General features: G+C 42.1%; 1 protein-coding gene across 1 annotated transcript; it reads right to left on the bottom strand.

The window, feature by feature from the left end:
• Window positions 1-5,842: 5,842 nt before the first annotated feature.
• On the bottom strand, window positions 5,843-11,544 carry LOC139343164 (interferon-induced very large GTPase 1-like). Its single transcript, XM_070980650.1, has 3 exons — window positions 11,305-11,544; window positions 7,360-10,519; window positions 5,843-7,266 (listed from the first exon to the last, which is right to left on the bottom strand). The coding sequence occupies exons 1-3, from the start codon at window positions 11,542-11,544 to the stop codon at window positions 5,843-5,845; spliced, it is 4,824 nt and encodes a 1,607-aa protein (XP_070836751.1).
• Between the last annotated feature and the right edge of the window lie 91 nt (window positions 11,545-11,635).

Below are 11,635 nucleotides of genomic sequence, written 5' to 3'. Positions count from 1 at the left end.
GCCATCTGCCTCGACCGGTTGGGTGAGAGAGGAAGAGCAAGAGAGGGAGAGTGAGACAGACGGACGGACGGACGGACGGACAGACAGACAGAAATGCAGTCAGAGAGAGACAGAGAGACAGAGAGACAGACATGCAATCACAGTAACAGTGACAGTGGATGTAATAACAGTAGTAGCAGTTGCAGTGGATGTCAGGCAGGGCCAAGACAGGAGACGCAGCTGCAATCCACAATCCAGATTCAGCCACTGTGGAACCTGCAAGACGACAAAGCACAGAGACTCCGGGGAAGGAGCTAAGTTAGTAACACGCCGTGGTGGGACATGAAAGCGTGCAGATGGAGAGGGACAGAAGGACAGAGGCGCTCGGTGTATCTTTGGAGGTCCCCCGACAGTCTAATCCTATAGCAGCATAACTAGGGGCTGGTCCAGGACAAGCCTGAGCCAGCCCTAACTATAAGCTTTATCAAAAAGGAAAGTTTTAAGCCTACTCTTAAATGTAGAGACAGTGTCTGCCTCCCGGACAAAGACTGGAAGATGGTTCCACAGGAGAGGAGCTTGATAGCTAAATGCTCTGACTCCTGTTCTGCTTTTTGAGACTTTAGGAACCATAAGTAGACCTGCATTCTGGGAACGCAGTGTTCGAGTGGGGCAATAAGGTACTATGAGCTCTTTAAGATAAGAAGGTGCCTGGCCATTTATGGCTTTGTAAGTAAGGAGGAGAATTTTAAACTCTATTCTAAACTTTACAGGGAGCCAGTGCAGAGTGGCTAGTATTGGAGAAATATGATCTCTCTCCCTGGTTTTTGTCAGAACACGTGCTGCAGCGTTCTGGAGCAACTGGAGAATATTCAGCAACGAATTTGGGCAGCCTGATAGTAAGGAATTGCAATAATCCAGCCTGGAAGTTACGAATGCATGGACTAGTTTTTCTGCATCATTTTGAGACAAAATATGCCTGATTTTTGCGATATTACGTAGGTGAAAAAAGGCAGTCCTTGAAATTTGTTTTACATGGGAGTGAAAGGACATGTCTTGGTCAAAGATGACTCCCAGATTCTTTACAGTGGTGCTGGAGGCCAGCGCAATGCTGTCCATAACTGCTATGTCATCAGAAAGTGACTTTCTAAGATGTTTAGGGCCTACTACTATAACTTCAGTTTTGTCTGAGTTTAGCATCAGAAAATTGCAGGTCATCCAGGTCTTTATGTCATGAAGACATGCTTGTAGTCTAGTTAACTGACTGGTTTCTTCCGGCTTCATTGATAAATATAGCTGGGTATCATCTGCATAGCAATGAAAATTTATTGAGTGCTTCCTGATAATTTTACCTAAAGGAAGCATATATAAGGTGAATAGAATTGGTCCAAGCACAGAACCCTGCGGAACTCCATAACTGACTTTAGTGAGCACAGAGGAGTCGTCATTAACGCGTACAAACTGAGAGCGATCTGACAAGTAGGATTTAAACCAGCTTAGCGCAGTTCCCTTAATGCCAATGAAATGTTCCAGTGTCTGCAATAGGATGCCATGGTCAATGGTGTCAAATGCAGCACTAAGATCCAATAAGACTAGTACAGAGACAAATCCTTTATCAGATGCAATTAGAAGGTCATTTGTAACTTTAACCAGTGCTGTCTCTGTGCTATGATGTACTCTAAATCCTGACTGGAAATCCTCGAATAAACTATTATTGTTTAGAAAGTCGCACAGCTGATTGGCAACTGCTTTCTCAAGAGTTTTTGAGAGAAAGGGAAGGTTGGATATCGGTCTATAGTTGGCTAAAACCCCTGGATCAAGAGTAGGCTTTTTAAGTAGCGGTTTTATCACAGCTACTTTAAAGGACTGTGGTACGTAGCCTGTTGATAAAGACAGATTGATCATGTCTAATACTGAAGAGTCAATTAGAGGTAATACTTCTTTAAACAGCTTAGTCGGGATAGGATCTAAAATACAGGTTGATGATTTTGATGATGAAATTATTTAAATTAGTTGGTGAAGGTCGACAGGAGTAAAACAGTCTAAAACTGCGACAGACTGAGTAACAGTTTCTACGGTTTCTGTGTTTGAAGACAAAACAGTACCTGTTGACGGCAGGAGCCGATGAATTCTGTCTCTAATAGTTAGGATTTTATCATTAAAGAAGCTCATGAAGTCATTACTGTTCAGAGCTAAAGGAATACATGGTTCAACAGAATTATAGCTCTCTGCCAGCCTGGCTACAGTGCTGAAGAGAAACCTGGGATTGTTCTTATTTTCCTCTATTAGTGCAGAGTAATAGGCTGCCCTGGCACTGCTGAGGGCTTTCCTGTATATTTTAAGACTGTCTTGCTAGGCGGACTTCTTCCAAATTGGTAGAACGCCATTTCCTTTCTATTTTCCATGAAGTTTGCTTTAATTTGCGGGTTTGAGGAGTATACCATGGAGCTAACCTCCTCTGTTTAATTTTCTTCTTTTTTAGGGGAGCAACAGAGTCAAGTGTCATACGCAATGAACCTGTAGCACGATCAACCAGGTAGTCAATCTGGGAGGGACTAACGTTAGCATAGGAATCCTTTGTTGTATTGAAACATAGCATTGAATTAAATACTGATGGGATCATATCCTTAAATTTAGCTACAGCACTATCAGACAGGAGTCTGGTATAAGATTTTTTGCCTACTGGCTGATAGTCTGGTAATATGAATTCAAAAGTTATTAAATGATGGTCCGATAAAAGAGGATTCTGTGAGGAAGTAACAAAACACAGAGCAAATTACACTCAGAGGAACAAGAGCGACAAACGCACGCTACTCCTAAGGCAGCAACCAGAAACAGGAAGTGAGACAATACGCTTACCTCAGCACGTCAGCACGTCACTCCTTTGGCCTGAATGTTTGCTACCAACATTTGAAACACTGTCATCTGGATTTATATCATCATCAACATCATTTTCATGTGCATTACCCTCATCGGAAGAAACCCACATTTTCACATTAGCAATACACTCATCATTTGAAAGCATTTTGGCTTTGAACCATATTTCATGTTTTTCTCTTTCATCACATGGCAGCAAAACCAACAGAGAATCATGCATGCATTTTGCTTCTTCACACATTTCAATCAGTTCATCAAGAGCATTTTGAACCTTGGTGTTTTCACCCTTTGACATTAAATTTTGAATTACATTTCTCAGAGTAGTTGCTTTACTTAGTTTGGCCTTTCTGCCATTTTGCAACCTGTCCAATTTCTCGGCAAGCGCTTTAGCCGTCAGTTTAACCACCCGTTTTTGAGTCTGAGTTTCAACATCGCTAGTCACACTACCGGGTCTACTAGCAGTTTGCGCGCCAGTCCCGGTGGTAATGTCCGACGCCGCATCGCGCATTTCCATATTGAATGAACAGTCACTCAATTAGCAGTCCGCCGCAACGAAACGAGTGTCAATTACAAAATTTATTATCCACGCGCGCCGGTTACCAATGCACTGGATTTATATCTATGTGTGCACACAATTTAGATGGCCATCAACGAGTGTAGCGCTACACATACCTCCTTGCATTGCATTGGGCGCCGTGCGATGGTCCGATGCTCCACAGCCGGCATTAGCATTAGCAACCTAGCTCCTCCGCGTCTCTCCCGTACGGCAGCAAACCTGGCTCCAAACCGCGGCAGCAAACCAACAGCTCCCAGCAGCTCTCCTCGTCCTCCCGGATCGCCTCCTGGCTCGCCCAAAACGTGCTGAGGCTTCCTCACTGGTTCCAACTGGTGAAGGTTTTTGACAGTATGAAGGAGCTAGCCTATTACTAGCCACTGAGGTGTCTTACCCCGGCGTGAGCTGTTCGACGCGCTTCACTTCGAGATACCGTGACTGTGTTAGGCTTCTTCAAAAATCCACAGACAGCTCTTGTTGCAGCATGACAATACCTTTATTGCTTTCCTTTGCACCGATCGTGTAAGATATGGAAAACACACAGCTTCACCGTACTCCCTCCGCGCCACAGCGGTCAAAAACCATTTGCCCTTCCGGGTTCAACACCTGACGTCAACAGATTTCCTCTTACCTTTGTAGGTAAGAGCATAGGCTGGTATTACAGCGACACCCCGTGTTCACAACAGTGATTAACACACAAATCTTAACACATTTGGCTCCTACACCAAGAAAGTGTATTTTTCATGATATAGAGACGATGAGATATCCAGCTAGTTGGCAGACACTTTTTTCCCCTCTCATCTTTAAAAAGCTTTTTGTTAGCTAGTTTTGTGTACTACGTGTGTTCAGCTCTATCCTATGCAGGGTGTGGGGGGATAAGGCATGTGGGGTGGGATTGGTGGGGTGAATGGAAGGGTGGGTTGGGTGGGAGGGTGAAGGGATGGTAGGGGTGGGTCTGTATAAGCAATTATAAGTATTGAGGGAAGCAATGAACGTAAAAAAAATAAAATAAATAAAAATAAATAAAAGATGAAAATCTGATGTAACTGATTTTGATTAAATTCTGATGAAACTTGTGGTGGAATGTGAAGGCCAAATGCACAAACCACAATCAGGCCCAAAACACAACACAACAAAAATAGCCGTCCAATTGTTTTCAAAGAAATCCTTCTTTTTTAACGAAATGCCCAATAAAGATAAAAATTGTAAAAATTCAATAAAGATAAAGGGTGTCAAATAAAAATAGAGGATGTCCAATAAAAATGAAAAAGAGTCCAATAGAATAAAAGGTGTCCGATAAGACGTGAGTCAGAAGTCCGATAAGAGTCTGATAAGAATAAAACTCTGCAGGAGTCAGAAGTCCAAGGAGCAAAAACACTTTATTGTGCACAATAAAGGGGAACACGCTCAGAAACACAAAAGTGCAATCCTGACGAGCTCCGAAGTACAATGGTCAGTGCTCTATTTTTATACACTTCAGCTAGGTGTTTACCACGCCCTGTTGGCATCTTTTGTTTTTTATGAGTTGCTTCTCATCTTACACCTTAAGGTCATCTCAGGGCAACTGCCCTGACCTTAATATCACCTATCTTTCCCAGATTTGCATCGTTACATTAAAGGTGCATCCCAAGGAGGCAGTCAATTTATTTTTCTCTCTATTCTTCCCAAATTACATCATTATCTTTTGTTTTTTGTTTAATACTTAAGGTAAAAGGTTACAACTTTATTGCAGGCACAGAGTGTATAACAAAAAGCATAAAAACAATACTTTGGTTATTAAGTGCACATAAAGTGATCGTGACAACTTTCAATCCATCAGTGATTATAGTAAACACATAATTATAAAGAATATATGCTTTAAGGTTACTTCAGGACAGTGAGGTTATGTTAGGTCACACACAGTAGCAGCTGCCAGAACACCTACAAGGCCACGAAGGGGGGTGTCACCATGAGGGGTTTCGAGGAAGGGGGGTTTCAAAATCTCGGGCAGCGAACACTGTCCTCAACTCTCAGACCATGAGCATTCTCCTTCCGTCATATCCATGATCACTCCCCCTTCTGTCTCAGTGTATCCCAGATTCATGCTCAGTATATCGGCTGTGGCCAGGTGTCATTCTGAGGGCAGTGCATCACAATAACACACTTCATCAGAGCTACTATAATATAAGGCTCAACAAATCTATCTTCTTCAGTCATTTGCTACCATTGATTATAACACTATATTCTATTTCTCCAGTGAATACATGACATCATCACATATCTGTTAGAAAAATTTACACTACAAACTCTGATTCTGAAATTGCTCTTTTTTTCCTCTGTTGTAGATGTTTTGATGTACTTCCTGGTAATTAACTATGACGACCCACAGAAATTAATAAAATAAAATTCTATTAAAAAAAAAAAAGATTTTCAGCTGGGCTGTGGTCTCTGGACTCTCTACATTTCATCCAGACTTTTAATAGCGTCATCTTTAGAGACTTCTCTCCACTCTGTGGGAATTTCACCTCGGCCCTGGAATCTTAAATTATAGTGATCTTCCAGTTGCTCCTGAAATCGACACACAAACCAGATCCAATATTTCAGCTTGGACTCATCAGGGGTAATTCTCCAGTTAGCATACCTTGGCCCAGCAGTTCGGTACTGTTTGTATCGAACAAGCTTTTCTGGATGTTCAGAATCTGGATAGAAACTTCTGTCACTTGCAACACTTGTTGTGCAGAAGTCAATGGACAGTTCCTTTGTGTTGTGGAAGTGCCAACCTTTGACTGCATCAGGTCGATGAAAAGGCACGCTGTGGTCATCAGGGCTGTGATCGTCCATGGTGTTGGTACACACTGCTGCACAGAATGGACACTTTACCCAGCAGCACTTACACAGCTGCTCGATGAGGATTTCATCGGGCTTCATCCTGAATTCCTTCATCTTATTCAATGAGATTCTGCTCATCTCCTCTGTGATGGATACAAGGCCTTTCACCATCTCCTCTTTAAGAAAGTCGAAATTGTTGATGTCGCTGAAGTTTTGACAGCAAATGGCGAATGTCAGCTCATCTTTGAGCAAACTGGAAAATTCCTGTATCCACATGTCTATGCCTCCTCTCTTGGTTTTGGTTTTCTCTGTCGCAGCAAATAGAGCTTGACCCACAAGTTTTTTGATGTGGTCAATGTTTTCCTTGAGTATGCTCAGTGCTTCATCTTTGTTTTCTTTAAAGATGTAGTTCTGTGCTGTCTCCTTTATGAAAGTCTCGACTTGCCTCCTTGGGTGTCGGATGTAGGTGTAAAAACCATCAAAGTCCTCTTTCTCTGCCAGTGACTTCAACATGTTTTTCTCCAAGTCCAGTCTGTTCCCGTTAAATGCTGGGAAACTGCACCTCATTTTTCCGGCAAGATCAATGGCGGTCTTGTTGCAGACCACCTCAACAGCGGAACTCTTCAGCTTTTCACAGATCAGTTTTCCGAGCACAACAGCAGATGAGCTTCCTTTGCAGAAGCTTTTGAAAATGTCATAATGCTGTATTTTCTTGCTTTCTATATAACTCCGTGAGTCATTGTTCATTTGGAATTTCTTGTGGGACTCTGACAGCCAACCCCCTGCTCTGTCAAATATATACAGCAAGAGATCAACCAAAAAGGTCTTCTTCAGAGTATATTTCTGCTTTGACTCAAATTCAGTCACTTTTTCTTTGACATTGTTCGCCACTTCCTGCAAGTAAGCTGATCTGTAGCCCCTTGTCACTACAGGTTTGGTCTTAATCGTATCAAGGGACTGTTTTTCAACCTCGTCAATGAGGGATCTGATCAGCTGCTGTTCTCCAGACTGAAAATAGCCCCAAATGTAATCTTTCATTTTTGTGGTATTTTCTGAAACAAATCCAGCAAATCTGTTAATAGGATTAAAACATTTTCTCTGCACTCCTGTGGCATTTTCCTTCTCATTCTCTTGAAATTGTTGACCTGTGTTACATAACACATAACAACTGTAATCACCAACTGCTGATATATTTTTGTAGCTGCCACTGCTTCTGGATTCAACAATGAGAGACCACTCAAAACCAAGCTCTTGAAGGATAGCAGTCTGATCTTCTTCATATTCGATGTTCTCAATAGGTTTCGTACCTGCAATTAACTCAGTAACCCAGGAGTTCCAAACAGAGTTGAACTGCTTCTCAAGTTCCTCTTCATCTTCTGCCTTGTCTTTTAACTGATGAGCAAGTTCTTTGCTCTTCTGCAGCAGCTTGTTCTCAAATTCTGTCTTTTTATCCTCAAGCTTTTTACGAGCACTCCTCTGCTGGATAACTTCATCCAGTTTTCTTTTCATTCCTCTCACAAGTTCATCATGAAACTCCTTGATTTTGATTTCAAATTGGCCTCGCCACTGCACCAATATTTCTTTGTTATTGTCCTCATCAAAGTAAGTTGCAATTTCTTTTTTGATTTCTCCATAGGTTTTGTTCATTTCTTGAAAAATATCACTAAGCTCAACCTTGTCAAGTTTTCCATTTTCTATTCTGGTATAAAGCTGGTTTTCAATGGTCAGCATGTTGCTCCTCAGGGCCCATGTCCAGTTCCCATACTGGACCTCCAGTTTTCTGTACACTGCAATTTCAAGTGTATTTTTGAAACTGAAAACAAAGTGTTCGTTCATCAGAGCATTCCACAGGTCCTGGATTTTGCTTTTGAACTGTGAGAGAGTAATCCCAGGAGACTGCGAAGCTTTAGAAAGGATGAAGTTCTTCAGCTCTTGGATGCTCTCACTGTACCCTGGGTTCGGAGGAGCCATAGGTGGACTTCCCTCCCACAGTTGGGCAAAGTACTTAACATCATTTTGCACATCAAATGCAATGATGTCACTGAAGCACTCAAGATCACAACCCTCCTCTTTTGCAGCCAGTAGGGCCATCTTGTCCAGTTTCTCCTGCAGCCGTCTCTTTCCATCCATGTTTTTCTCTGCAGCTGCAACATCTGTAACATTCTGGTGAACGAACACACAACTTGGAGAAAGTTTCACTCTCTTCATCCTCATGAAAGCCTGAACAACAATCTGCAGAACATCTTGCATCTCAGCTGGATTCTCACCAAAGATGTTGATCAATGTCATGTTTCCCAGACCAATAACAAATGTTGCCAGTTCATTGTCGCGGTGTAGGGTGGTGTTACCTGCCAGCTCGAGAGCACGCAGTCCTTCAGTGTCCACCACCAGAATGTAGTCAAACTTAAAGTCCTTCTTGATCTCCTCTGACACTCTGACCAGCTGCATAAAGGCACCCTTGGTGCACCTGCCAGCACTCACTGCAAACTGTAATCCAAACATGGCATTCAGCATTGTTGATTTTCCACTGCTTTGTACACCTAAAACTGACAAAACAAAAATTCTCTTGTCGCCCAGTTTCTGAATGACTTCAGATAAAAGACTAGAGATCCATGTTACAGGCACATGACCTGCATCGCCATCCATCAACTCCATTGGCTGTCCTGATATCATCAGCTCTGCAGCCAGTGCTGGGTATCTGGACCAGTCAGTCTGCCCCAACTTTGGTTGGTTCTTCAGAGATGCATGAGCTTCATAGATCTGTCCCATTTCTCTAAAGATGTGTTCCAAGCCAAAGGTTGCTGCCTGTAGTTTTGTTGATATTTGATCCAGCTCACGTTGCTTGCTTTGTAGCTGATCAGATTTGTTATGCTTCTTCTTCAAAGCCAAGACCTCAGACCACTTCTCATCATATTTTTGCAGAATTAAACAGAGGTCATCTGTGGAGAGGGCATCTATTAAGATCTGAGTCCATTTCAGGAAATACTCTTTCTCTGTTGAAGACAAAGATGAGAGGCTTTCAATGAATGACTTCATCAACTGACTACAGGAAGCACTGCATTGATCTTGGCGTATTTTGATCAGTTTCTGTTGCTTTTCACATTTCTCCTTCTCAATGTGTCCTTTGAGGTGATGTAATTCTTTGTTTATGATGCACCACTTGTGCCACAGTTGGCCTTGACAAGGGAGAAATTTATCTTTTATCTTTGAAACATCCATCCCAGAAAGCAAATGTACTGTTTTCATTGCAGCAGATTTCCCTTTTTGGCAGAGTTTGTCGTTTTCATCCACTCGGATTCCAGAGACCTCAGCCATGGTTTCCAGCTGGAAGGATGCATGTGGTCCGGACAAAATGTTTCTGATGATTCCTTTCAATTCATCAGAGATACTTGACTGGCTGCTGTCCTTTAGACCTATTTTGTATTTTCCCTCTTTCAATTGACTTGTACCACGATCATCATCAGCAATGAGAATAATGAGAGGCTTCTGAGACTTGAAAAGGGCTGAGATGACTCCTGCACTGCTCTGGCTTTTTTCTAGAGTTGGTACAAGAACAACACAGACTGAAGATTTTTCAATCAGTATGTCACGCTGTTTTTCAAACAGCAGAGCATCACCATGAAGATTACAGAAGGCAACACAGTCAGTGAAGGCATCATTGAGTTTTCCAGCAGGGCAATACCAGGCAATCTCCGCCACCCCGTCCATCAAATAACGAGACTTGGTGCTGCCGGGGCAGTTTCTGTGGAAGAAGGTGTTGTGACGCTCGTTGATCAAAGTGTTCATCAGCTGAGATTTTGACAGTGACAGTGAGCCCAGACGGAGAAATAACACCATGGCTGTCTCAGCCTTGCAGATGGGCATGTTCTTCATGGTGACGATGTTTGAATTATCTCTGATTTGAGTTATCTTCCATGTTTTTCTTATTTGTCTGAATGTCCACAGAGGACAGTCAATATCCTCTGTGACCAGGTCAGGAACAAGCATCGGTAAGGCGTACTGACATTGTGATAGCTTTGTGATCATGTTCTGCTTAAAAAAGCTGTCTGAGCAGTGAAATACTGCCATTTGAACATCCATAGGATGGACATGAGTCTGTTTTGACTGATGAGAGTCTACACAGGTGCTTAAAAGGGCGTATAAGTCACTGTCATCTGTCTCAGGGGTGTTAAACACTGGAACAGGCGTTGAATAGCTACCTGCAGCACTGTCTTGTCTTACAGGAATATACCTGCCTCTGTAGTCTAACATCATCAGCCTCTGAAGAAAAGTATCAGCTAGATCTTTCTCACATGTGTCCTGGTCCTGTTTCACAGGTGGACCCACTTTAAGAAAATCTGCTGGTGAAAACTTGTGTTTATGTTTGTCTTGAAGGTGAAGTCTGCCAAGCAGCATTTCAGTTTCTCTTTGATATTGTGTCTTCCTGTTAATCTCTTCAGCTCTCTCCACTGGCTGCTGTAAATATGTAAATAAGCACATACTGTATGAAAATTATAACATAATACAATGGGATAGAAAGTAAATATGGCTGAAGATCTCATGAATTAAATTTTCTTACCTTGTTTCCACTCATATCCATATGTAAGGTACCTGCAGCAGAATAATGAACTTTGTAATTAGAGGGCCACAACAATGAGATGTTAAACATGTTTTTTTTCTTATAAAACATTTAGAATGTTATAATCTTAACTGTTTCATGATCTTGTACCATTAAATAATGAATTCAAATATTACTTTTTTCCTCAGCTGCAGATGGTACAGATGTCTCAGAGTGTTCGACATCACCAGGTTCAGTCACTGGATCACACTGAGAAAGCAAATGATTTTAAATCACTTTAGGTTAGGCTGGTCATAACTATTGACATTAAGTCCACAATTCAGCATACAGTACAGCACCCAAAATAAAAGCAAATGAAAAACAGCGTAATGTAATGGCAAGAAAGTGTTTTCAACTGGACTGAACTAAAAAGGAAAATGTGTCCGATCTTCAGTTCAGTGTGTACAGTTGTGAAATAGGTAATGTTTCACAGACGAGCTAGACTTGGGAAATAGAAATTCTTCAGTGACTATTGAGGATGAAGAGATCTCACCTTTACCTCTGTGTCGGCTGCGCTCTCCTCCAGCTCCTCTACTGCAGGGCCAGGATCACCTGTTTTATCCTGCTGAAACACTGAGAAATCCATCCACTCTTCTTTGTGGGATTTTTGGTCTAGGTGCTCTTTCTGCTCTTTCATTTCTTTACATAGCAGTTCACTGTAGCCGTGCGGATCATTTTCTGAGACCATGACATCTATCTTTTCCAGCAGAGCTACAATCTCTTTTTCATCCATCATACTTCTTGTGCACATGTGGTACCTTTTTTCATCAAAAGCACTGTTAGCTTTCAGGTCTGTCAATGCACTTTCACGTTTTTCATTGGGC

The sequence above is a fragment of the Chaetodon trifascialis genome, chromosome 15 (assembly GCF_039877785.1).
Source record: "Chaetodon trifascialis isolate fChaTrf1 chromosome 15, fChaTrf1.hap1, whole genome shotgun sequence".
In the NCBI taxonomy this organism is placed as follows: domain Eukaryota; kingdom Metazoa; phylum Chordata; class Actinopteri; order Chaetodontiformes; family Chaetodontidae; genus Chaetodon; species Chaetodon trifascialis.
Note: the sequence above shows the minus strand (reverse complement) of the source record. Positions and strands in the feature narration are given on the sequence as shown.

What these genes read in the sequence shown, in the direction of transcription:
- LOC139343164 (XM_070980650.1), bottom strand. Translation starts at nt 11,544, where the DNA reads ATGGATGAAAAAGAGATTGTAGCTCTGCTGGAAAAGATAGATGTCATG. An exon ending in CAGCCGACACAGAGGTAAAG is followed by an intron (nt 10,520 to 11,304) that starts GTGAGATCTCTT and finishes CCTGTGAAACAG; the next exon opens with GACCAGGACACATGTGAGAA. An exon ending in TTATGTGTTATGTAACACAG is followed by an intron (nt 7,267 to 7,359) that starts GTCAACAATTTC and finishes GATTTGTTTCAG; the next exon opens with AAAATACCACAAAAATGAAA.